General features: G+C 48.3%; 11 protein-coding genes across 11 annotated transcripts; 6 read left to right on the top strand and 5 right to left on the bottom strand.

Annotated features, from left to right (window-relative positions):
• Window positions 1-611: 611 nt before the first annotated feature.
• Window positions 612-2338, top strand: N7517_001329 (MDM34 family protein; the record flags this gene model as incomplete). Its single annotated transcript, XM_056719059.1, has 2 exons — window positions 612-916; window positions 994-2338. 2 exons carry the CDS (start codon window positions 612-614, stop codon window positions 2336-2338), a joined length of 1650 nt encoding a protein of 549 aa, XP_056583194.1.
• A 491-nt stretch (window positions 2339-2829) lies between these two features.
• Window positions 2830-4247, top strand: N7517_001328 (CCDC47 family protein; the record flags this gene model as incomplete). The annotated part of the gene is made up of 3 exons (XM_056719058.1): window positions 2830-2884; window positions 2929-3808; window positions 3872-4247. 3 exons carry the CDS (start codon window positions 2830-2832, stop codon window positions 4245-4247), a joined length of 1311 nt encoding a protein of 436 aa, XP_056583193.1.
• A 189-nt stretch (window positions 4248-4436) lies between these two features.
• On the top strand, window positions 4437-5565 carry N7517_001327 (chitin deacetylase; the record flags this gene model as incomplete). Its single annotated transcript, XM_056719057.1, has 3 exons — window positions 4437-4996; window positions 5078-5439; window positions 5504-5565. 3 exons carry the CDS (start codon window positions 4437-4439, stop codon window positions 5563-5565), a joined length of 984 nt encoding a protein of 327 aa, XP_056583192.1.
• A 420-nt stretch (window positions 5566-5985) lies between these two features.
• Window positions 5986-7235, bottom strand: N7517_001326 (Serine/threonine-specific protein phosphatase/bis(5-nucleosyl)-tetraphosphatase; the record flags this gene model as incomplete). The annotated part of the gene is made up of 2 exons (XM_056719056.1): window positions 5986-6117; window positions 6165-7235. Coding segments are annotated over 2 exons (1203 nt in total), but the record flags the coding sequence as incomplete, so codon positions are not given.
• Window positions 7236-7731: 496 nt separating this feature from the next.
• N7517_001325 (cytochrome P450) lies at window positions 7732-9458 on the bottom strand (the record flags this gene model as incomplete). The annotated part of the gene is given in 5 exon segments (XM_056719055.1): window positions 7732-8161; window positions 8221-8340; window positions 8401-9084; window positions 9120-9141; window positions 9161-9458. 5 exon segments carry the CDS (start codon window positions 9456-9458, stop codon window positions 7732-7734), a joined length of 1554 nt encoding a protein of 517 aa, XP_056583190.1.
• Window positions 9459-10124: 666 nt separating this feature from the next.
• Window positions 10125-10748, top strand: N7517_001324 (DUF4863 family protein; the record flags this gene model as incomplete). Its single annotated transcript, XM_056719054.1, has 2 exons — window positions 10125-10216; window positions 10280-10748. 2 exons carry the CDS (start codon window positions 10125-10127, stop codon window positions 10746-10748), a joined length of 561 nt encoding a protein of 186 aa, XP_056583189.1.
• A 179-nt stretch (window positions 10749-10927) lies between these two features.
• N7517_001323 (uncharacterized protein) lies at window positions 10928-13457 on the bottom strand (the record flags this gene model as incomplete). The annotated part of the gene is made up of 5 exons (XM_056719053.1): window positions 10928-11552; window positions 12050-12250; window positions 12315-12709; window positions 12770-12940; window positions 13185-13457. 5 exons carry the CDS (start codon window positions 13455-13457, stop codon window positions 10928-10930), a joined length of 1665 nt encoding a protein of 554 aa, XP_056583188.1.
• A 714-nt stretch (window positions 13458-14171) lies between these two features.
• Window positions 14172-15081, bottom strand: N7517_001322 (nitroreductase family protein; the record flags this gene model as incomplete). Its single annotated transcript, XM_056719052.1, has 3 exons — window positions 14172-14377; window positions 14439-14553; window positions 14635-15081. 3 exons carry the CDS (start codon window positions 15079-15081, stop codon window positions 14172-14174), a joined length of 768 nt encoding a protein of 255 aa, XP_056583187.1.
• Window positions 15082-17101: 2020 nt separating this feature from the next.
• Window positions 17102-18358, top strand: N7517_001321 (Major facilitator superfamily domain general substrate transporter; the record flags this gene model as incomplete). The annotated part of the gene is made up of 1 exon (XM_056719051.1): window positions 17102-18358. The coding sequence occupies one exon, from the start codon at window positions 17102-17104 to the stop codon at window positions 18356-18358; it is 1257 nt and encodes a 418-aa protein (XP_056583186.1).
• Window positions 18359-19036: 678 nt separating this feature from the next.
• N7517_001320 (VOC family protein) lies at window positions 19037-19537 on the bottom strand (the record flags this gene model as incomplete). The annotated part of the gene is made up of 3 exons (XM_056719050.1): window positions 19037-19132; window positions 19185-19347; window positions 19401-19537. 3 exons carry the CDS (start codon window positions 19535-19537, stop codon window positions 19037-19039), a joined length of 396 nt encoding a protein of 131 aa, XP_056583185.1.
• Window positions 19538-20010: 473 nt separating this feature from the next.
• Window positions 20011-20761, top strand: N7517_001319 (uncharacterized protein; the record flags this gene model as incomplete). Its single annotated transcript, XM_056719049.1, has 2 exons — window positions 20011-20658; window positions 20711-20761. 2 exons carry the CDS (start codon window positions 20011-20013, stop codon window positions 20759-20761), a joined length of 699 nt encoding a protein of 232 aa, XP_056583184.1.
• Window positions 20762-20791: the final 30 nt, after the last annotated feature.

The raw sequence follows: 20791 nt of genomic DNA, 5'->3' as shown, positions 1-20791 counted from the left end.
ATCGTACATGAAACGTGGGACTCAAACCTTTGAGGATCTGCACCCCCGTGGCTGTTGTATGGAGTCTGGAGTAAATAGGAGACACCTTCAAGTTCAGAAACATATCCCGTGTTTCCCCCCCTTTTCTCCGGATTTCGGGAAAAATCATAGTCATGAAATAGTTGATAGCCCAAGAGTCTAGGTACATGCAAGCCGGACATCCCTGAACGGTGAATGGCCCAAGGCCATCCACAGTGGACATCAAGCCGGGGCTGACCGGAAGTGGTTCCTGCAAGTCACATTGTGACGTACCGACTATCCCTATAGTCAAAAGGAATATGTAGAGTACAACAAGGAAAGCATAAAAAAAGCCGTTGGAATGATACATCCAATTTGAAAAAGAAGCAAAAGACCGAAAGAAAAAAAAAAGAAAACGAAAAGAAAAAAAAAAAAAAAGGTCAAAGTCAAGGTCGGAAGAGCACGCGCCTCGGGTTTGACATTTTTCCTGGTTTTTCATTTTCCGCCTCCCGCCTCTTCCTCTTACTCTCGACACTCGATCTAATGTCCTTATAATAATCCCCTTAAATTCTCGATGCTTGGGTATGGCGTTCAACTTCAACTGGTCGCCTTTGATGGCGGACGCGAGTTTTTACACTCGCGCCCAAGATCTGCTCACTGCCGCTCTTAATAAATCGCCAAAACCCCCCATAATCGTTGACGATATTCACGTCACCGAGTTGAACCTAGGATCCATCCCCCCTGAACTCGAGATTTTGGAAATCGGTGACTTGGCGGAAGATCGCTTTCGTGGCATCTTTAAGATGTCCTATACTGGCGATGCTTTTCTCACCTTGAAGACCCGAGTTCAGGCGAATCCACTCAATACCTTCCTCCTCACACGACCAACTTTCGGCTCGCCAGTACCTCTGGCTGCAGCGTAAGTCTTGACTCTCACTTATCTTTTCTTCAGATCCAACCTTTCAGATATATTTACTGACACTGTCGCGACTCTAGTACCCCGCTCACTATACCTCTACAAATCACCCTCTCCGACTTCAAACTCTCTGGATTCGTCATACTAGTTTTCTCAAAGCAAAAAGGAATTACAGTCGTGTTTCGCAATGATCCGCTTGAGTCGCTCAAGGTTTCCTCGACCTTCGATTCGATCCCGTTCGTGCGCGACTTCCTACAAAAAGAAATCGAAGCCCAGCTTAGGATATTGTTCATGGACGAACTCCCCGCCATTATTCATCGACTGTCGCTCCGGTTGTGGGTGCCAGAATATCGCACAGGGGAGGAAATGAATGACGAGACGGATAACACAGCCAAGTCAAGAAGTGAAGGCCCTGGCCAAGACCCTCTAGCAAGCCCGCCACAGGATCCTGTCGACTCCCTCGGAAATGCATTGAACGAGTCCGAAATCGCATCGCTCTCTTTGGATTCATCGGTCGAGACCCACTCCCTCTTCTCGCAAAAGAACCTCCTTCGCCTGGCCGCTCTGACAGATTCACAACGTACCCTGTCTTTGTTCACACCCTCGATCCAGGAAGTGGTGTACCGAGCATGGACTTCTCCAATCGATACTAGCGAATTCCCTTCGAGTGTGATCTCTCCACTGAGCCCGACTCTTTCGCGCACACACTCCCAAATGGGAAGCATGTCTTCCCTCCACGAAACCGCCAGCACTGTCTCAATGCAAAGTCGACCATCCATGTCTAGCCATTCATTCAGTACTAGTACCTACGGTCTGAGCCTGGGCGCCGGACGCCATTCCAAAGCCCACTCTCGGAAACGCAAGAAGCGTGTTGTGGATCTGCGCCGCCCCAAGACAACCGATGACGCCATGAGCGTAAGCGATGAAAGTGTTATGACCGAGTCGTCCAGACCCCCCTCTATCGCCTCCGCGCCTCTCCCCATCGTGAACGAGCCGTCAGATGACCCAGTCACACCACCTCTGTCAGCCGAAGTCGACTCCCACTTGCCGATTATTCCCGAAAGGCATTTGTCCAGCCTCTCCCGCCCAACACGTCAGGATGGGGACTTGTCATACTCCCATGAGACTATCCGTGGACCTAAAGCAGAGGATGTTGACGCCACACCTCGTGCTACTGTGCGTGGCTACCCTCAGGAGAAGGCCGAGCCGGGACCGTCTAGCAACCAGCGGCCCCAGTTACCTGCAACTGTTCTCCCGTTCAACAAAGACGAAAGGCCCAACGAAAGTGTCGATTCCGTCCTGGTTGAAAGACTGGCCGGTGAAATTGCTCGTCGGATGCGTGAGGACAAGCTTATGACAAATGCATGCAGCGGCTTCTGGAGCCGTCAGCATGAAGACAGTCCTCCCCCGGCCTATGGCCACTGAGCGCTTAGCTCGTCCCTTTCTTTTCTACGCTTGAGCAACGCTCGAGCATGACCGTTACGATTTCCTTAGTTTTTTTTTCTTTTCCTTACCGTTTCTTGGTTCTTTTGTTCCTTTTTTGAGCTAGACTGATATTTCTTTGGAGCGGGATTGTACAAAACTGGGTTCTGTCATGGTACGGCTGGCGTTGGATTCTGGGGGTTTCATTTTTACATGATACCACACTCTCTCATTAGCCTTCATTTTTTTCTGTATTGATTATTTTAAGGGGAGGTTATGGGGTACCTAAACAAAATGGGCTGGATATTGGGGTTGAGAATTATATGAGTTTCTGTTTCCAAATTGTTCTAATCGCGTCGTCTAAATCTCCGATGCGGGTAAAAAAGCTGGAGACAGGCGCTAGACCCGGGAGGAACTTAGCTCCGCACCGGGCACCGGCCATCTCTCGATTCCTTCCCACTCCTTTCCCTTCCATCCATCATACCAATTCCAATATGGCGGGCATGTTCAAGAACGTGTTTGGCTCTCAGGAGGCTAAGCCCGATGATGGTATGTTAATTCATATATCTCAATTGCTGAGCTGACTTTGGTAGACTTCGCCGACTTCGTGGAAGCTCCTAACCCGTCGCCTGCGTCCCTCCTCGCCGACACGACCACCATCCCAGCTGCCAACACACTGGCCGCCAAGGCTGTTCCTTACACGGCCTGGTACCGGGTATGGGAGAGGACATCCCCAAGCGACTTCAAGCAGGAGGCAATGATTATGCCGGTCATCCTCTTGATTGTCCTCTTCCACCTCTGGGGAGCGCGCAAGAACCGACGCAGGGCGAGGGACTGGGCGCAGGCCCACATACCTTCTCTCCAGAAGGAGTTTGCCGTCGTCGGATTCGATGGAATCGCCCGACCGGCTACCGCGGACGGTGATGCGATCACCGTGGAGCTCGCCAACCCCGAGTCGCTGCTGAAGGAGAAGTCTGCCTCTGAGTTCGCCGCGTATGCGACTGGCCGCCAGAATGTTGCCTTCCTCGACGTCGATATCAAGATGCCCAAGCGATACAACCCCATCACCTTCATCATGGAGTATGTCTTCAGCTTCTTCTTTGAGAGCTGGGAGCCGCCCGTTGAGAAATACGAGGCTCTGCTGTATGCTTTCGATGGCAAGGAGAAGGACCTCGTTCCCGTTTTCGCTAAGGATTCTGCCCCCGTCAAGGTGCCTAGCTCCACCTACGACGGCTTCATCTGGGCTGTTGTTCACAAGAGCCACATGCGCAAGTTCCGCAACGACCGTTACGATGCCTCTATCACTTTCTCCAAGGATAACCCTAAGCTCCCCTCATGGGTCACCGTGATGACTGAGAGTGCCGAGATTAGCGATACCCTCCTCACCCCGGAGTTGATCCAGGCCATTGAGCAGGCCGGTAACGACTTTGAGTATTTGATCGTCACGGATCAGCCCGTCGACAGACCCACCAAGTAAGTAGCCTCAATGCGAGACTGTGGACCAGATCTATTGCTAACAAATGTGTGCGTCACCAGGATTGACGAGACCATCCCGAAGAAGCGCATTCAGCTCGCTGCTAACCTCGCCTCCTCCGCGTCCGGCTATGCCTCCACCCTTCCTTTGTTCAACCAGTTCCTGCGCTTGTCCGACAGGCTGGTCGCCTCCGCTCACTTCCGTGGCGAAGTCATGCGTAAGGTCCGCAGCGTTCGTGAAGAGGAGATCAAGAAGCTGCGCCGTGTCGAGGAGGAAGAGAAGGCCGAGGAGCGCCGTATTGCCGCCGAGAAGGTCAAGAAGGATGAGCGTGAGCGCATCCTGCGTGGATTGAGCGCTGACGAGCAGCGCAAGTTCCTTGACCGTGAGGCCCAGAAAGGACAGAGACGCCTGGCGAAGAAGAGCACCCGGAAGGGTTAGATGGGTGTCTTTGTTCTGGAGGATTCTTCTTCTGTCTTCTCGCTCTTTTCTGTGGGAAAGATGCGGGTTGAATGTCTTATCCTACCCCTTTGATACCTTTTTAATTTGATGTATTCATATTTATATGTGGAAGATTTAATATCTACCATGAGATTGGGGATGCAATTTTCAAACGTTCAGCTATATTCAATGCAGATTTTATGTTCAGATCATTCTCTGTGTTTGATTCGGATCTCCACCTGGGCAGGAAGCAGCGAAGTAGATGCCCAGGTAGCCCTGCCTCCTACCTGGGCAACCTTGAAACCTCTTAACCTCACCTCACCCCAATTCAGCATCAACAATCATTCTAATTATCCTTATATACCCGTGGACTCTGTCCTGAGTCAGTCATTCGCCGCAATGCATTTCCTCGCTCTCTTAATTCTATTCCTTCTTTCGACTACAACCCTATCTCAAGCTTCTCCCACAGGGAAGAGCACCAGCATCAATACAACCGCCAAAACCACCCAGCTCAACGCCTCCAACTTACCCGTCGGGGCCATAATCACCCACTGTACCACTCCAGGCACAATCGCTCTCACTTTCGACGATGGCCCGTACATCTACACATCCCAGCTGCTAGGCACTCTCGCCCAACATGGCGTAAGAGCAACCTTCTTTCTCAACGGTCATAACAGAGGAAACATCTATGCCACCCCCGATATAGTGCAGCGCACATTGGCGGAAGGACACCAGCTGGGGTCTCATACGTTCGTTGATACCACCCGCTCTTCCCATACCCAGCCCAGCCAGTCCAAGCACCAACATATACTAACCAAATAACCATCCAGATGGGATCACCCATCACTTGACACCCTCCCATACGAAGAGATCGTACAGCAAATGACGATCCTCGAAGAAGCCTTCATGCGTATCCTAGGCTTCTTCCCGACATACATGCGCCCCCCATTCCTCAGACATACCCCCGTCGTCCTCGGCGCCATTGCCGATCTGGGGTACCATGTGATTGGGGCTAGTGTCGATACGAAGGACTACGAGAATGATAACCCTGATACAAATTGGGTTAGTTTTGAGAAGTTCTCGAGGGAAGTTGATGCTGGTGGCACGATTGTGTTGGCGCATGATTCGCATCAGCATACGGTCGAGATTTTGGTGGATAATATGCTTACTGATGTCGAGAGGGGGTTGAGTGGTAGGGTTTTTCTTTTCTTTTGTGTTAGTGGTTATGGGTTATAGCTAATAGTTTTTGCTTATAGCTGTCACTGTTGGCGAGTGCCTTGGTGATCCGCCTGAGTATTGGTATCGTGATGGAAGGTAAATGGTTGGTACGGGTGGGAGGTATGTTATCTCCTGGTTATTCTGGTTGATTGCTCTTTTTGGTCTTCATGTTTCATTGAACCTATAAGTTACTCATCAAAAGCCGTTCTGCAAACAGGCGCACCTGGCCAATGTAATTCCGGGGTGTCAACCTGGACCACCTATCGCATAATAACCGGCTCATCAATACAGGGTGCTAGCACTCGCGTAGAATGGATATTCCTGGACGACATGGTCAATTCACTAAGCTAAGAATAGAGGTATCCAAATTTATCCTATCTAATATGATTGGGCTGAAGGTACTTCAGTCTATGTCATTCGTCAGTAACTGAAGGGTAGATGCTGGGACCCCCGGCATTGTTGCACATGATTACTTGATACGAGACAAGGATACAAGACTTACAGATCTGTTTAACATGTCTCACGTTATTCGACCCTCCTTCATGCGATTCTTTAACTCGGCCCGATCCAGGGGCTTCATCAAGTCGAAAGTATAGAGGAGCTCTTTCGAGACGGACATAATAGCGCCCCAGTTGTCGAACTCGCCGCAATACTAGGGAATATCAGCAATTGTTTAACATGTTAGGAAGTCTAACTCACATTCGGAGCTGAGAAAATGGTCACTAGGGTCCGATCCTGGGAGAACTCATACCCATCCTTGACCATCATATGGGACCGGCACACCAGATCAAAGCCGTGTCGGTCCAAAAATTCCTTAGTGACATTTTTACCAAAGCAAAAGCTCACACCACGTTCATTAGGTATCCAGTCTTCTTCCACGTCCACACCTGTTGGGTCACTCCATAGAAGATCGTTCAGCAACCCATGATCAGGTATATCAGTAGGTCGAGCGATACCGCGAATATCGTCCATATGTAACAAACTAGGAGACAGTCCACCGTGAACGCAGAATATCTTGTCGGATACGATCGCCGCTATAGGGAGGCAGTTGAACGTGTCGATGAAAATCTTCCACATCTTAACATTGCAACGCCACTTGCACTCGTCATAGAAGCATAGGCTGCCCACTCTACCAACGCTGACGCACTCGTGGTTGCCGCGAAGTAGGAAGACATTCTCCGGGTACTTGAGTTTATAGCATAGCAGTAAGAGGATGGTCTCTAGGCTTTGCTTCCCTCGATCTACATAGTTACCGAGGAAAAGATACTCCGATTCTGGTGGAAACCCGCACGTTTCAAAAACTCGGATCAGATCGATATATTGACCGTGAATATCGCCGACTATCTTAACGGGGGCGGGCAACTTTAAAAGTGCTGGCTCAGAAAGGAGGAGCTCACGGGATAGTCCACAGATGGCGGTGATCTCGGTATTCTCAAGACACACCGTCTTACTGCGCTTGGTCGAATGTGTATTTAGGAGCCGAAAGATGATATCATCCAGGTCGATGGATTTTAGAGCGCGAATTGCCATGCCGGGAGTTCCTGATCTGTCCAGCGGAGCATTGAACAAAGAATCCAGAACGGGATTTAACTGGTTCTCTCTCTTGATTAAGATGGATTCACCGACTTGAGACGTTCCAGCAGGTGGTCCGCCACTAAGGGGCCCCTCCGGCAGACGTTCTACCTCGCCACTCTGCTGCATTGAATTCACAATCTTTAGATCTTGCTTCAGACTGCTTGGCAGGAATAGCGATAGCGGAGGATCAGCGGTTACTTTTGTTACATTTAACCTCCCAGGGGGTATGTGGAAGTGCCAAGGTACCCGGCCCAATGCGCTGCCCAACGCCCAATGTACCCCCCGGGTTAACAATCTAATAATCCAGAACTTATAGATTTCAAGTCTACATATACATACAAGTTTAGACGGCATAGAGAAAGTGGTAAGAGGCTGAATTTGTGAAAGCGACTTTTCTAGGTTTAACCTGGGATGTATATAAACGATACCTATACCTAGAATGTATGTGGTCTACAAGCGAAGGGGCAGTCGTAGAGCTGGAGATTCTTAGTACTATAAATATATGGGTTCTTACTCTATGTAGTCTTAATGAGCTAACGAAGTTTCCTGCTGCTGAATATAGCTCTTTTCTTTTAATTTAATCATGTTTACTTTATTTGAACACCACATCGCACTCTGCTACTCTGTGACTCTATGTACAATATATGGATATGCGCTAACCTCCTTGGCTTACTCCATCTACCTCCAGAGGTTATGTCATTCTCCTGCGAATTCCCACCTCGCAGTGAAACCCCTTTCGCAAGAACCCCTCCCACGTGTCAAACTTGTCCTGGTAGAGCTCAAAGTCGTAGCGCCGGGCCAAGCTCGCCAGCGCGAGCGTCATCTCCATCTCCGCAACATTGCGTCCTACACAGGACCGAGGTCCGTGACCGAACGGCACAAAGGCCTTCTTTTGATCTAATGTTAAACTTTCCCAGCGCTCCGGTCGGTATTGGTTGCTGTCAGCGCCCCAGATGCTCTCGAGGCGATGGATTGTGTAACTGGGTACCGACAACACGGTGCCGGGCTCGAACTTGTGACCGCAGATATCTACAGCGGGGCCATTAAAAGGGATAACGCGAGGGAGACCGAGAGCTGACGTGGAGTGGATACGCATGCCTTCATTCATGCAGGCCTTAAGACTGTGAGATGTCGTTAGTTCTCTGTCTTATTTATTTACGGGGGAAGAAGGAAGTCGTACTATGGGAGGTCCTTGACAGACTGGAAATAAACCTGGTCAGTTGGGGAGGGGATAACAGTGTCAAGCTCGGCCTGGAGCTTTTGAAGAACCCCGGGAGTTCTCAGAAGCCAATAGAAGACACTATAAATATTAGATTTGTCTGTCTAGACTCGATGTGGGAGAAGAGACGGGAGAAGCTACCCCGTAAGAGTATTTGAGGTAGTATCACTACCGGCAATGAGCTGGGTCAATGCCTCCGCGGTGAGTTCCTCTCGACCTAACGGCTGGCCGTTCACATCTTTGCCCTCCATTAAGCGTGCCAGGATATCCAATCGCTTATTGTCATTTGTTGCTGTCGACACAAGGCGTTCGTTGACCCGCGCAATGGCGATCCCTGCAACCTGTTCCCCAGAGCGGACGCCATGTCGCAGGAACGGGTCGGGCAGGAGATGGCCGATGGTCTTCAACAATGGCAGGCATCCCAGCACAGCAAAGGCTTCGCCACGCCTACTCAGCGCGTCGACGGCACGCATGTATTTGGAAGGACCGCCGGGATAGTCCATGTATTCGACCGTGTCTGTGCCGTTCTTCAACATGCCGAACGGAGCGCCGAAGGCAAGGTCTCCGATGGTGTCGAAGGTGAGATAGGCAAACCAGGGAAGGCAATCAAAGCGTGCAAATTTGGCGTTCGCAGGAGTTCGCTCGCAGATGAAATCCCACTGGCGCAGGAGCTCGTTCAGGTTCTGGTGCATGTACTGCTCAAACTGCATGACGCTCTTGGCCGCGAATGTGTGCGAGACAATCTTGCGCTTACGCGTGTGGTCAGCGCGATCCCGGGTGCTGAAGAGACCGCGCGAGACGGCGACGAAGGCGTCGTAGAAGTCACTATGTGGATGTTAATCATAGGGCCCGGGACAAACGGCGCGACAGTGGACCTCTTGCCTCTTGAGAAATCCATTACCATGACCGTAGATGGCGTTGATGGCGTCGACATTGGCTATCGAGACATGGTTGGGCTGGATACGGACCATGTCGCCATGCTTCTTGTGCGCCTTGTCGACAGTGAGATAGCGTCGACCGAATCTCGCTTCGCGCACCAGCCATAATCTAGTTAAGGCAGCCCATGGTGAGGCTGCGGGAATGTCTGACAAGCCCTTATTTTGGAAGAGGTACGCGCCGAGATAGTAGACTAGAAGAAGAGCCAGACACACTATTGGGGTGACGACGAGGGGAGGCGCAGCGACGATGGATGACAACATTTTGCCCGGGGGGGGGATGTATAACAAAACAAATAGAGACCGCCCAACACAAGATAGATAGGAGAAGAGCGCAGTTGGAAGAGATGTGGGATGAAGAGGCTTATAAAGAGATGGATTAAGAGAGTACAGTGATATCCGAGGCCAAGTCGGCCGTCGATCGTATTATATTACCCTCTTCCTATCTGTATGCCATGTATTAGACATAAAGCCGTGAGCAATATTTCCATCGTAGCAGAAATTGGTGAGTGTTACTTTATGTGATGTTCGGATATGTTCGTATATTGGGTATGAGCGGGGGAGAAGAGCGAGAGAGTAAGGCAGTAAAGGACATGCCCAGGCCAATTAGGAAGAAACACGATCTAATTGTGTTCTAGTTGGCATTGTTGCAATTCACTGTACTAGTAAACAAATCAGGACACGGGTGATACATCGGATGCTGCACCGGATGCTGCACCGGATGGTGCCCTGGGTAGTACAAGTTGCACCAATAACAAGTCCCATATCGATGAAGCTTACTGTGACTTTTTGTCTTGGGCTCTCTTCTCATATCATTTACTATTAAATCTTCTCATCTACGCTGGACTCACTTCGCCGCAGCACTTGATTAACCGGTGTTTTTCACGCATCGCCTTTCCCATTCCCTATACTTCTAACTACATCTCCAAAATGTCTGTCGATGCCCAGACCAGGTCAACTCATCCTAATCAGCAACGTCTCATCGACCTTGCAGGCGAGTTTTTCGCTGAGGTCGAAAGCCTGTGAGTATCTCTCCCATTAATTATCTTTGTTTCCCGTGCCACCCTCTGACATCGCTCGCTCAGCACCCCCGGAAAAGACCTTGAGACTCGTCTAAATGCCGACTATGGCCGCGGCAACCGCTACTACGACGGGTTCTGCGAGCTCATCAAGACCGGGCTCGCCAACGATGAGGGTTGGGTAGCGATAGACGAGCTAGATGGCCCCAAGTACCGCCGTTCCAAGGTCTCTTGGCCGAGCTCCAAGAATCGTTACTTTAGCATCACGACCGTTTACATGGAGAGCATCGATGAATACCGTGGCCAGTACCATGCCCATCCCTATGGTGAGATCAATTGTGTTGTCCAGCTCAGCCCCGGCGCCGAGCTGATGGGCATGAGCGGTTGGCAGGGCGAGGGCTGGACTAGCCCTGGCCCGGGCACGCATCACTATCCAGAAGTGAGGGGTGGTGCACTAGTAGCCTTGTTTTTCTTGCCCGCGGGAAGGATTAGCTATGATGCAAAGCCGGGGATGCCGCAGCCGCTCAGTATTTAAAGCACCAAGGAATGTATATCATTTTAACTCTTTATGAAAAATTTAGGATGATGAGCTGTTGAAAGTCAGATACCAAGTTGTGATCCCGGATATGATAGGTTAGTGTTGTTGGACAATACAAGCCTTTGCTGTAACCTGTTTCTTCTATTCTCTACAATGTTGGTAGAAAATATGTCTGACTAAAGCGAACCGGCCCAGGTAAAATCCCAAATAGACGCATCGCCTTCAAACTGGAACAGGGATCCGTATCCAAGCGATTCGTTCGTAGTTGTCATTGGGGGTCCGCCCAGGTCGGAACCAGAAGCATTCAAGATATCTCCGGAATGAAAGACAGATTGTGAGAATGAGGCAGAGTTGTGGTAGGCTTCGGATCTACCAGCAGGATCCGCTGCTCGTCCGCTTGGGGTAATTCCACAGCAGTTGCATGTTTTAGGCTGAGCCGCATCTCCGCCTTCTGTTGCTTCCCCTCCCAAAGCACAGCCATGTCTGCTTGCGTTTTGTTCCCCATGTTCGGGGATAATGGAATCTCCGGGGAGTGGACCACCTCCAGAGCCGTCAGAGTCCAAATGGAATAATCGTGGCATATGAACAACACGAGACTGTGACTTTGTCTGGTTCTGGCGTTCTGCAGCTGTTGAAAGTTTCTTCAAAATCAGGCGATACCGCCTGGCTTGCGGACTGTTCACTGCAAAGCAAGCGAGGATGTCGTCGGCTTGGCGCAGGGTTCGTGATATCGATTTCTGGGGATCTAGTTGGCCAAAATGGGCCGAGCTCAAGACGAGCACAGCGACAAAAACCCACGCACTAAAGCCGCGTCAATAATTGGAAACTCCCTTGAGATGCAAACTTTGGTTTAAGGGAGCCATGAAGGCTATGTAACTGACATGAAAAATGGCATGTTATTGAACAGCATGTTGGCTGTGAGCAATTCATGCAAGAGCTGTATAGTATACGTGGCTGAATCAATACAAGTTGTTGCACCCTGGGCGATTTCCGAGGAAATATCACTATTACTCCCGTTATTGGCTGTTCTTGCGCGTGGGTTTCTTGAAGACCTAGAGGGTGTCTTCGCCCTCAAGGTAGTAATCAAGAATGGTCTGGTGAGTAGCATCATGGAAAAGTAGTATGAACAAGTGACGTGAGCGTTTCGAAGATTGCGTTGTTGGATTGATTGACAAATTCTCCCATGAACTGTAGGTCTAGAAGATTTTCGTAACGACTTCGGCAGTATGGAGCACTTTTCCTGTAACTCCCGAGCAAGAGACTGCAGTAAGCCTAGTGACACTGTTCTTTTCGTATACACGTCGTTAATTATGTGTTCCATGACGAGGAATGCACGCGCCGACTCTGTCATAGATAGGCTTTGATCACATTCATCCTCAATGGGGGCACAAGAGTGTGCTTCGTCGATGTTAAAACTCGTATCAGAAGTAGAGGAGCTTCGGCCCATCATTGCAGAGAAGAACAAGTCGTGATAGCGCAAGGTTTTCCAGATCTGGGCTCTGCACGTTCTCAGAATTCTAATTTCTCGGTGATATAATGCTCCCAGAGTGAAAATCCACATACCTCTGCCGGCGTTCATTATCATCGTAGGCTGAATTTGCATCGGACTGATGGTATCCGAGAGATTTTGCAGCACCAATGGCAATTCCAAGGTTCAACGAAGCACCATTTCGCCTAGAGCATCCTAACATGAAGATGCTAATCAAAACGAATGCTTGCACAGTCTCGACACTGGGGTAGTTGGTCAGCTCAAGTAAGGCTATCTGTCGACCATGGTGGTAGAAAGATTGTGCTCGAAGGTTGTCAAGCATATTCGAGGAGCTTATCTGTGCCCCACAGGCTATGACCAGATATAGAACCGCCGCAGATCCACTTTTCATGGGAATGAGGCCGTTGATCCAGCGATGTAACAGACCCTCGATATGAGATCTTTCGAAAAGATCAACTATACCACATGTCTGGTTGATGGTCAGATATTCCTCGCCCACTCAATATTAATGACCAAAAAAGAATTGTACCGATATGAAGTAGACCCGAATAAGACGCTCCAATTCTTCCGTGTTGCCGATATTGTAAGCCGTCAAGTTATCAGGCGGTACTGGGGGCAGCTCTTCAATCACCGAAAGACCCGCGACATCTGCTGCAATAGAAGCGTATCCAGTCTCAGTTTCGATCAACTCTTGGATATTCTGAAGAAAAGACAGGGCTGCACAGTTCCCAAGGTATACTACGCAATGGCCACCGTTATCAGTTATCAATGGGCTTTGCGTACATACATACCAAGTTCTATTGAAAAACAGAAGAACCAATGTACCTACCGACTTTCCCCTTATTGTCATATAGGACATGTGATAATCCAGGTACTGTAACCTCTGGTTCATTTGTAGATGCGCTTCTACCGTGTGACTGCGTACACCGTTCTGTCCCATGTACCTCCGGTAGGGAATCTGATATCGCAGCTGATACTTCCATTTCCCTAATCGCTTGTGGTACAGTCTCAGGAGTACGGCGCATACGCCCCGGGCGGTTGCGACGATGACCAAATGACTGCTCATGCGGCGAGTAGGCGCAACTTGTCGAGCGATTGCGTCTCACACACTGTTCACATGGAGCTAACCCATCGCACTTCTGTTTTGTCATGCGACAGTAAACACACGCCTTGGCGGTTCGCTTGCGGAACCTTGGGTCGACTTTGGGCCGAGGCATTGCCGAAAGATGTGAATAGAAATTATCCCACTTCGCAGAAAAAGAGAACAAGAGAGAGAAATGTGGATGATGGGAGGAGCTCTGCCTAGGAGCCCTGTTGTTCGGAATTACGTAACGTTCAAGTCCGGTCATTCGGTCTATCAGCACAAGCTGTGTACCGGATAATAACTCAGATACCCCTGGCACAAAGGGACGGTATCATAAGGAAAATAGCTTACTGTAAGTCTAACTCGGGATATTTAGTATTAAAGAGACTAATTCGTATGCCTTATATATGATACCAAACTTGTTAAGAACATAAATATATCACCTACCATCTCTCTCATAATAATCAGGTACCTGAGCATAGTTCTTTATTTCACTCTCTATCCTGCATTTTATTCGGTAGTCCTTAGGAGCCATTCATTACCCTAAAACCTTTCTATGTATATGTTTACATGGATATCTCACTTTCTTTATAACATTCTCGAGTTTATCTTTTTTGGAATCTTTCGACGGAGCAAAAATAAATCTAAGTAGAATCGAAACGGGTACTAGGTTATCAACAGAAGCAGGCTCAAATATATTGTACTGCCGTAAAAAAATGAATCACTAGATGAGAAAGCATACTTTCTCCCAAGTCCTCAAGGCTTTGTGGCTTCTTTGAAACATAGCTGCTCTAATATATACCAGAATTTACAGCACGCTTCCTCCCTCATCTATATCTATATCTACCTACAACTTCCCAAAAATCTTAACCCTCTCCTCAACAGGCTTCTGCACCTTCTCCCCAGCATTATCTTCAGGACTCCCAAATACTAGTTGAGCAACATTCCGCCATTCACTGGGCAGATCCCACTGTTTGGCAACACCAGCGTCTATGAGCGGGCTATAGTGCTGCAAGTTTGCACCGAAGCCGAGCGCTTCAAGGCCCGTCCAGACTGGTAACCGTTAGATCGAGCAAAGAAGCGACACACAAAGAAGGAGGGGAAATGGACATACGGAAGTACTGATGCATAGCATTGGAGTGGTCCGCCCACGGCAGGAAATTATCCTTGTATGTAGCGAACTTTTCCTGCATGGGTTTGATGTGTGCTGGATCTTCGTAGAAGAGGACCTGGGTATTGATTAGCTATGGACTGGATACCTCGAGGTTCAAGAGAAAACTAAACCCGCGAGGGAAAAATAAACTACGTACCGTTCCATACGCTCCCTTAAACCCAAGTAACTTGGGTAACGTCTGCTTCTCCCACATCTCTTGTGAAATCTTACCCCCCTTAACAAGGCTCTCGAAGGCCTCGGTGGCAATATCCCACAGTCTATCGTGCTGATCGTGTAGGAGCACGACTAGGCGTGTAGACTGGGTATTGAATGCACTGGGAACATGCAGGATGGCGGCATTGACAAGCTCCTCGATCTTGGAGTCTGGGACTGGACTTTTCTTGCCGAGCTTGTAGATCGTGCGCCTGTTCTTGGCTAGATCGATTAGGCCGGACATGTTTGCTGGGGTTGAAGAGAATGAACGATGTGTTTGTGTTTGGGTTCGATATAGATGGGCTTGGCGGGTGGATACCAGGCGTGTTGGACTGGTTCTGGATAGTGCGCGGGCGATGGCGTGTAGGGGGAATTGCAGACGGTTTGTCATTTTGGGAGGTTCAGTGAGTTGTATAGTTTGATTCTGTGTGGATCAGTCGATTATATATGCCGACCTGAAGGCTCCCGAGGTCTCCAGGGCTTGCTTATCACTCGATTGCTAATCCGTAGCTAGGGGCAATTTCGGCCGATGATATCGCGGAATTGCGGAAATAAGTAATTCATTGATCAGCAGTTTAATCAGCAATTAGTTTAATTATTAACTTAGTTACTTTGTACAGTGATTATAGCAGAAATCTAATTTTTTTTCATTGAAGCTATCTACCCAGGTAGCAAAGATGGGGCCAACCTGGTGTACCAGACGCCTACAACCAGTTGGGAAATTTGGTCGCAAATATGACAGCATTAAAAGAATCAAGCCTATTTCCGAGATAACTAGAGACTTTACTTGAGTTAGCATGGTCACATTTTAGATGCAAGTTGCAAAACACAAGGTAAAATTGGCACACTCAGAGACCCGTCTTGAAACATAAGGTATCAAATTTCACCATGAGAAGTAAGTCACAGATAAAAGTATCATCATCGCGTGCCATTTTCTTTTTTCTTTTTTTTTCAAAAAAAAAAAAAAAAAAAACCGAAACCGAAATGAGGAATTTACAGAATGGAAGTGCGCGTACCTGAGCTAGTTCGGTCCCCAGGAAAGGGAACTATCACGGAACAATTATCCTGAACGGTTAGATACTGAGATTGAGCTTGATATGGAAACAATCGAATCCCCAAAACTGTAGGTGAGCAAGAAATTTCAAATTAGAATCATTCTCATTATTGTCGAGATTTCATTTTTCCAAGCCATATCAAGGGAGATATCCTGGAGATGACTTGGGCAAATCCGAAGCATTATTTGGGATTCGGCGATATTTGCACTATTCCCTGGAGGTCGCAGGGATCATGATTCACCCTTTCAGATACTTTATACGAACCATTTGTTTACGCGAGAGGGCAGTGGCCCTATCTGTTCAGGACTGATCCACGATGTCGTCATTGATATTGATATTGACATTCCGCATAACACGGGCGGAGTAAAACCCACCAACCTTTTATGGAGAATGTTTGATATTCGCTAATTGGTCAGGTAGAAGGGTGGGTTTTCGTAATTATGTGGTTCTGTAAGCACCTAATACGATCCTGCTATAGTATATCTGATGTCTACGGTATACAAGATATAAAGTCCTAGAAGACGCTTGCCCAGAACATACAGTGAATTATAAAGATTAAAGAATAAAACCAAGTCAATATAGCAGAATGCCCAGTCGATGTGACATCTGGTTAGCTTTAAACATGACGATTTCAAGGCATAGCAAACAGTAGAACTGATATGCTTCAGACCCTTCTTTCGTGGTCGATAATTTGCTGACGGTGATCATTTATCACCGAGTCGATGACTTGCAGCAGAGCCTCACGAGAATATCTGTAATGAAATTATCAATAACCACCTCGCGGAGATGATAACGATGCGAAGGGCGATCAAGCACTGTTAAAACGCGCCGCCGAATTGAGATGATCAAGAATGCTGTCAGTTTCATCTGAAATGTCCCGAAGCTGATGTATCTGAATACTCCAAGGTCATTTTATTCCGTCAAGTCCCAACTCACAACACAGGGAAAATGCCCATATGCAAGGTCAGGAACCCGAGTCGAATGGATAGAACAAAAGTACCATGGGCAGCCACAGACAGCCGGACTAGGTAAACAAAATAACGGAGCCTGTGGATCGGTCGGTGCTTGGCATGTAAAATGGAGCTCTAAAGATGTCTAGATGCATAGAATAATGGACCTTAAATTTACCCTGGAATATTAGTATACATATAGCCCGTCAAAAGAACGGTGGGTATAGCGGGTATAGCGGGTAAAACGGGTTATCGCAATTGCTTCTTAGATGTGACACTTTGAGTCATTCCAAGGTTGTATTTTCCCCTTCAAGAACACCCCAGTGGAACACAAAGAGTCTGAATCATCCCAATTAATCATTATCCCGAATCGGATGATTCATATCATATTGCACCTCAAACCACCATGACGGAGAAGAATGAAGACCCCGAGTCTTCACACGACCGACAGTCTTCGCTCATTGAACCCCCGCCCGACGGAGGAGCGAAAGCATGGACGCAAGCTGCGATGGGCCATCTAGTGGCGTTTAACACCTGGGGGTACATTGCCAGCTTCGGCGTGTTCCAGGCCTACTACCAATCGACGCTTGGCGTTTCACCATCAGCGATTTCATGGGTTGGATCCGTTCAGATTTTCCTAATTTTCTTTGTCGGGACATTCTCTGGCCGAGCCCTGGATGCTGGCTTCTTCCGCCCGGTCTTTTATGCGGGAATCCTTCTGCAGCTTCTCGGGGTGTTCATGACTTCGCTCTCAACGCGATATTGGCAGCTCTTCCTCGCTCAGGGAGTCTGCACAGGCCTTGGAAGTGGTCTGCAGTTCTGCCCTGTGATGGGACTAGTTGCTACTTATTTCTCTGGACGGAGAGTGTTTGCCCTGGCGTTTTGTCTGGTTGGGAGTGGGACTGGGGGCATGCTTCTTCCCGGCTTGGTGAAGGCTCTCATGCCGACGATCGGATTTGGTTGGACGGTTAGGGTGTTGGGATTTGTTATGCTCGCTACGAGTATCCCTGCCATGCTTCTGTTGCAGACTCGACTACCCCCGCGTAGAGCTGGTCCCCTCATTGAATGGGCGGCGTTCAGGGAACCGACCTACGTGCTTTTCTGTTTGGGCATGTTTCTGAACTTCTGGGGTTTATATTTCGCCTTCTATTACATTGGTGCATTTGGCCGCAGCGTTCTCGGTCTGAGTTACTCGGAGTCGACCAATTTGATCATTGTAACCAATGGGGCAGGAATCGTCGGTCGTCTCATCCCTGCTTATTTGGCCGATTTCAAGTTTGGACCCCTCAATACCATCATTCCATTGACCCTAGGTGCTAGTTTGATGATGTTTTGCTGGGCTGCTGTTCATTCGACGGCAGGCCTGTACGTTTTTGCTGTGCTCTATGGCATATTTTCCAATGGTGTGCAGGGCCTCTGGCCATCAACACTCTCTAGTCTTACGCCCGACCTAAGCAAAACCGGAGTCCGCATCGGCATGGGCTTTACGGTGGTGAGCTTTGCCTGTCTGACTGGTCCACCCCTTGGTGGAGCTCTCATTGCTAGGGCCGACGGCTACATTGGAGCGCAGGTCTGGGGCGGTTTGACCTTCTTTCTGGGCGCGTTGGTGCTGGTAGCTGCTCGCCTAATGAAAACCGGATCAACAATGAGGGCTAAGATCTGATCCAGTTGCCTGTATCAATTTAAAAGGATCTGACACTCTGTTATTAATGAATGCTGTGTCCTGTCTCTTCGAAGATTACTCAATTTTCCACACTTCAGGCTTACCCCCACCAAGGCCTTAGGGGTGGGTCCAGTAAATACAGCTCTAATAAACTACATTATATTACTTCAGGATCTTATTTACTAGCCAGTAGTATGTTCGACGCCATCGATTATGATAAGTCAACGCTGCATTACATGGGTGATGGTGAATAGTATGGGTGGTGGGAGTAGCGGCAGATGCAATCGATAAACTTACCAGGGGAAAGAAACTATCCAAGACACCATAGAAGGCTGAAACGAGTGGATATTACACCTTTGCGACACAAGACGAGTTAGATGATATCCGAGACAGTGGGATTCGCCTGGTGTATGGTGAGAGTATTGTCAATATGATTGTTCAGTCTTTTGCGTCGCCCAAAGAGCAGGACAAACTCCGTGCATATTTTTTGGGATTGTTCGCGATTGATATGATCAGAATTTGTCCTACTCTTCTCATATGAGCATGGAAAAGTATAGGATCAAAAAAACGAGAGGAAATATCCGTGACTGGAGGTTCCAGATGGGTTCATCAAGCATAGTTCGACACTCTGCAGCTGGTATTAGTCAATTTGGTACTCCAGGAATAAAGGAAAACAGCTCACTCGATAAGATTCCCATCAGGATCTCTCACATATACACTGCGAATCTTCCCAACAGCCCCAGTTCTTTCTACAACCTTGGCGCCTTCCAAAATCTGTAAAGATTAGTCTCTACACCATATGCGAGATAAGACTGGGTGTTCATACTTCCATTCTGGCATCCTGGAATACTTTCAAGACCTCTTCCACATTTTCGTCGGTCAAAAAGCATAAATCGGCACTTCCTGGCATAACGTCCTGGGCCTTGGGTTCGAATTCTTTGCCCGATTGGTGGAGATTTATTTTCTGAGAGCCAAAGATGAGGGCATGTCTATTATCGTCAATACCTTTTAGCCATTAAGATTATATAAGTAGAGGGGTTACCTCTGAATAGATTGGTTAACTGGTGTAAATATTTCATGTCGCATGCCGAGGTAAGTCGTATAGAATGCCACAGTTTTGGGAATATTGCGGACTGTTAGGACCAGATGGTCTAGAGATTTGACGGTGAATTTCCCCATTGTGTAATTAGTATGAAGATGTGATGATATTCGGTTGCCTAATGGTCTGGAGGTGGAGGGGTGCATGACTCATCATATATTGGCTCCAGCCAGGGCTCCCACCTTCTACTTCTTCTGGGCAATGCACCCGAGATTCTCTATTTGTTACAAATGAACTAGTTTTCTTAATATTAGGACACTTGTAGAGATGAGAGGTGGCTGAATCCATATTATCAATCACAAATGCATTGGAGACATGCAGCCACAAGCACATTATCTCACTTACCCCGCTGAAGCCCTGAGGGGATAGCTTCATGTAAAATCCTTGGCATGTGGCTCAGCTCTGAGATCATCAAGTATTGGACAATATAAATGCCGCAACAAGAATATGTAGCGCAAGATACACTCATACAACCTATCCCTGGAAGTATAAAGAGCCACCCAACATAGGCCCAGCGCATATATCTTGCGACGAATAAACAGTGCCAACAGCCATGTCCTACACCTACTACTCCAATGCCCGGCTATCGCAAACATACACCCAAAAGCCCCGCAAGACCCTCCGGTCACCAAATCGCGACATCGCCTTCCGCAACCAATACATAGCGCGCTCAAAGACCACCCTCGTGCTCAAACCATTCGGCAGCCCCCACTCCGCCGTTGCATATAAAATTACTGAAGAAGATGGCACGCCACAGTTCACGGTCACTGGTCGCAAATACACTGACCGCTCATGTCGAGAGTTTCGCGATCATTCGGGTCTACCACTCTTCGAGCTACATCGAAAATTGTCATGGACGAATAGTTGGTTGGTGAGCTTGCCCGGATGTGATACTGCGACAATAGCAACTGGTGCTCCGCGATGGACATTGGGGAATGCTTCGTCTGGGAATTTTGATCTTTCGTTCGAGAATGCAGCTGCGTTTGACGGGAAACGCATGGATGAGAAAATGCTTACTTTGCATATTGAACGACACGGAAATGCGCTGGCGCTTTTTGATATTGTTGATGGAGATAGGAAGGTTGCCGAAGTTCGGGAGAGTATTCATCATAATGAGAAATTGGCTTTGATGAGAGGCTCAAGGCAGGGGTATCGGCCTGCTATGGATGTCATTATAATGCCTGGAGTTGATATTTCCTTGGTGAGTACCTGAGTCTGTCGGGCTTTTGATGTGGAGACTGACATTTGTACAGGTTGCGACTGTTGCTGTTATTGTATCTGATTGGGTTTTTGGTTCAAGTTGATTGGGCTCTTTGTTCTTCGTTGTTCTAAGC

Source organism: Penicillium concentricum (assembly GCF_028827145.1).
Source record: "Penicillium concentricum strain IBT 3081 chromosome Unknown utg000001l_segment0_segment0, whole genome shotgun sequence".
Classification (NCBI taxonomy): Eukaryota; Fungi; Ascomycota; class Eurotiomycetes; order Eurotiales; family Aspergillaceae; genus Penicillium; species Penicillium concentricum.
Note: the sequence above shows the minus strand (reverse complement) of the source record. Positions and strands in the feature narration are given on the sequence as shown.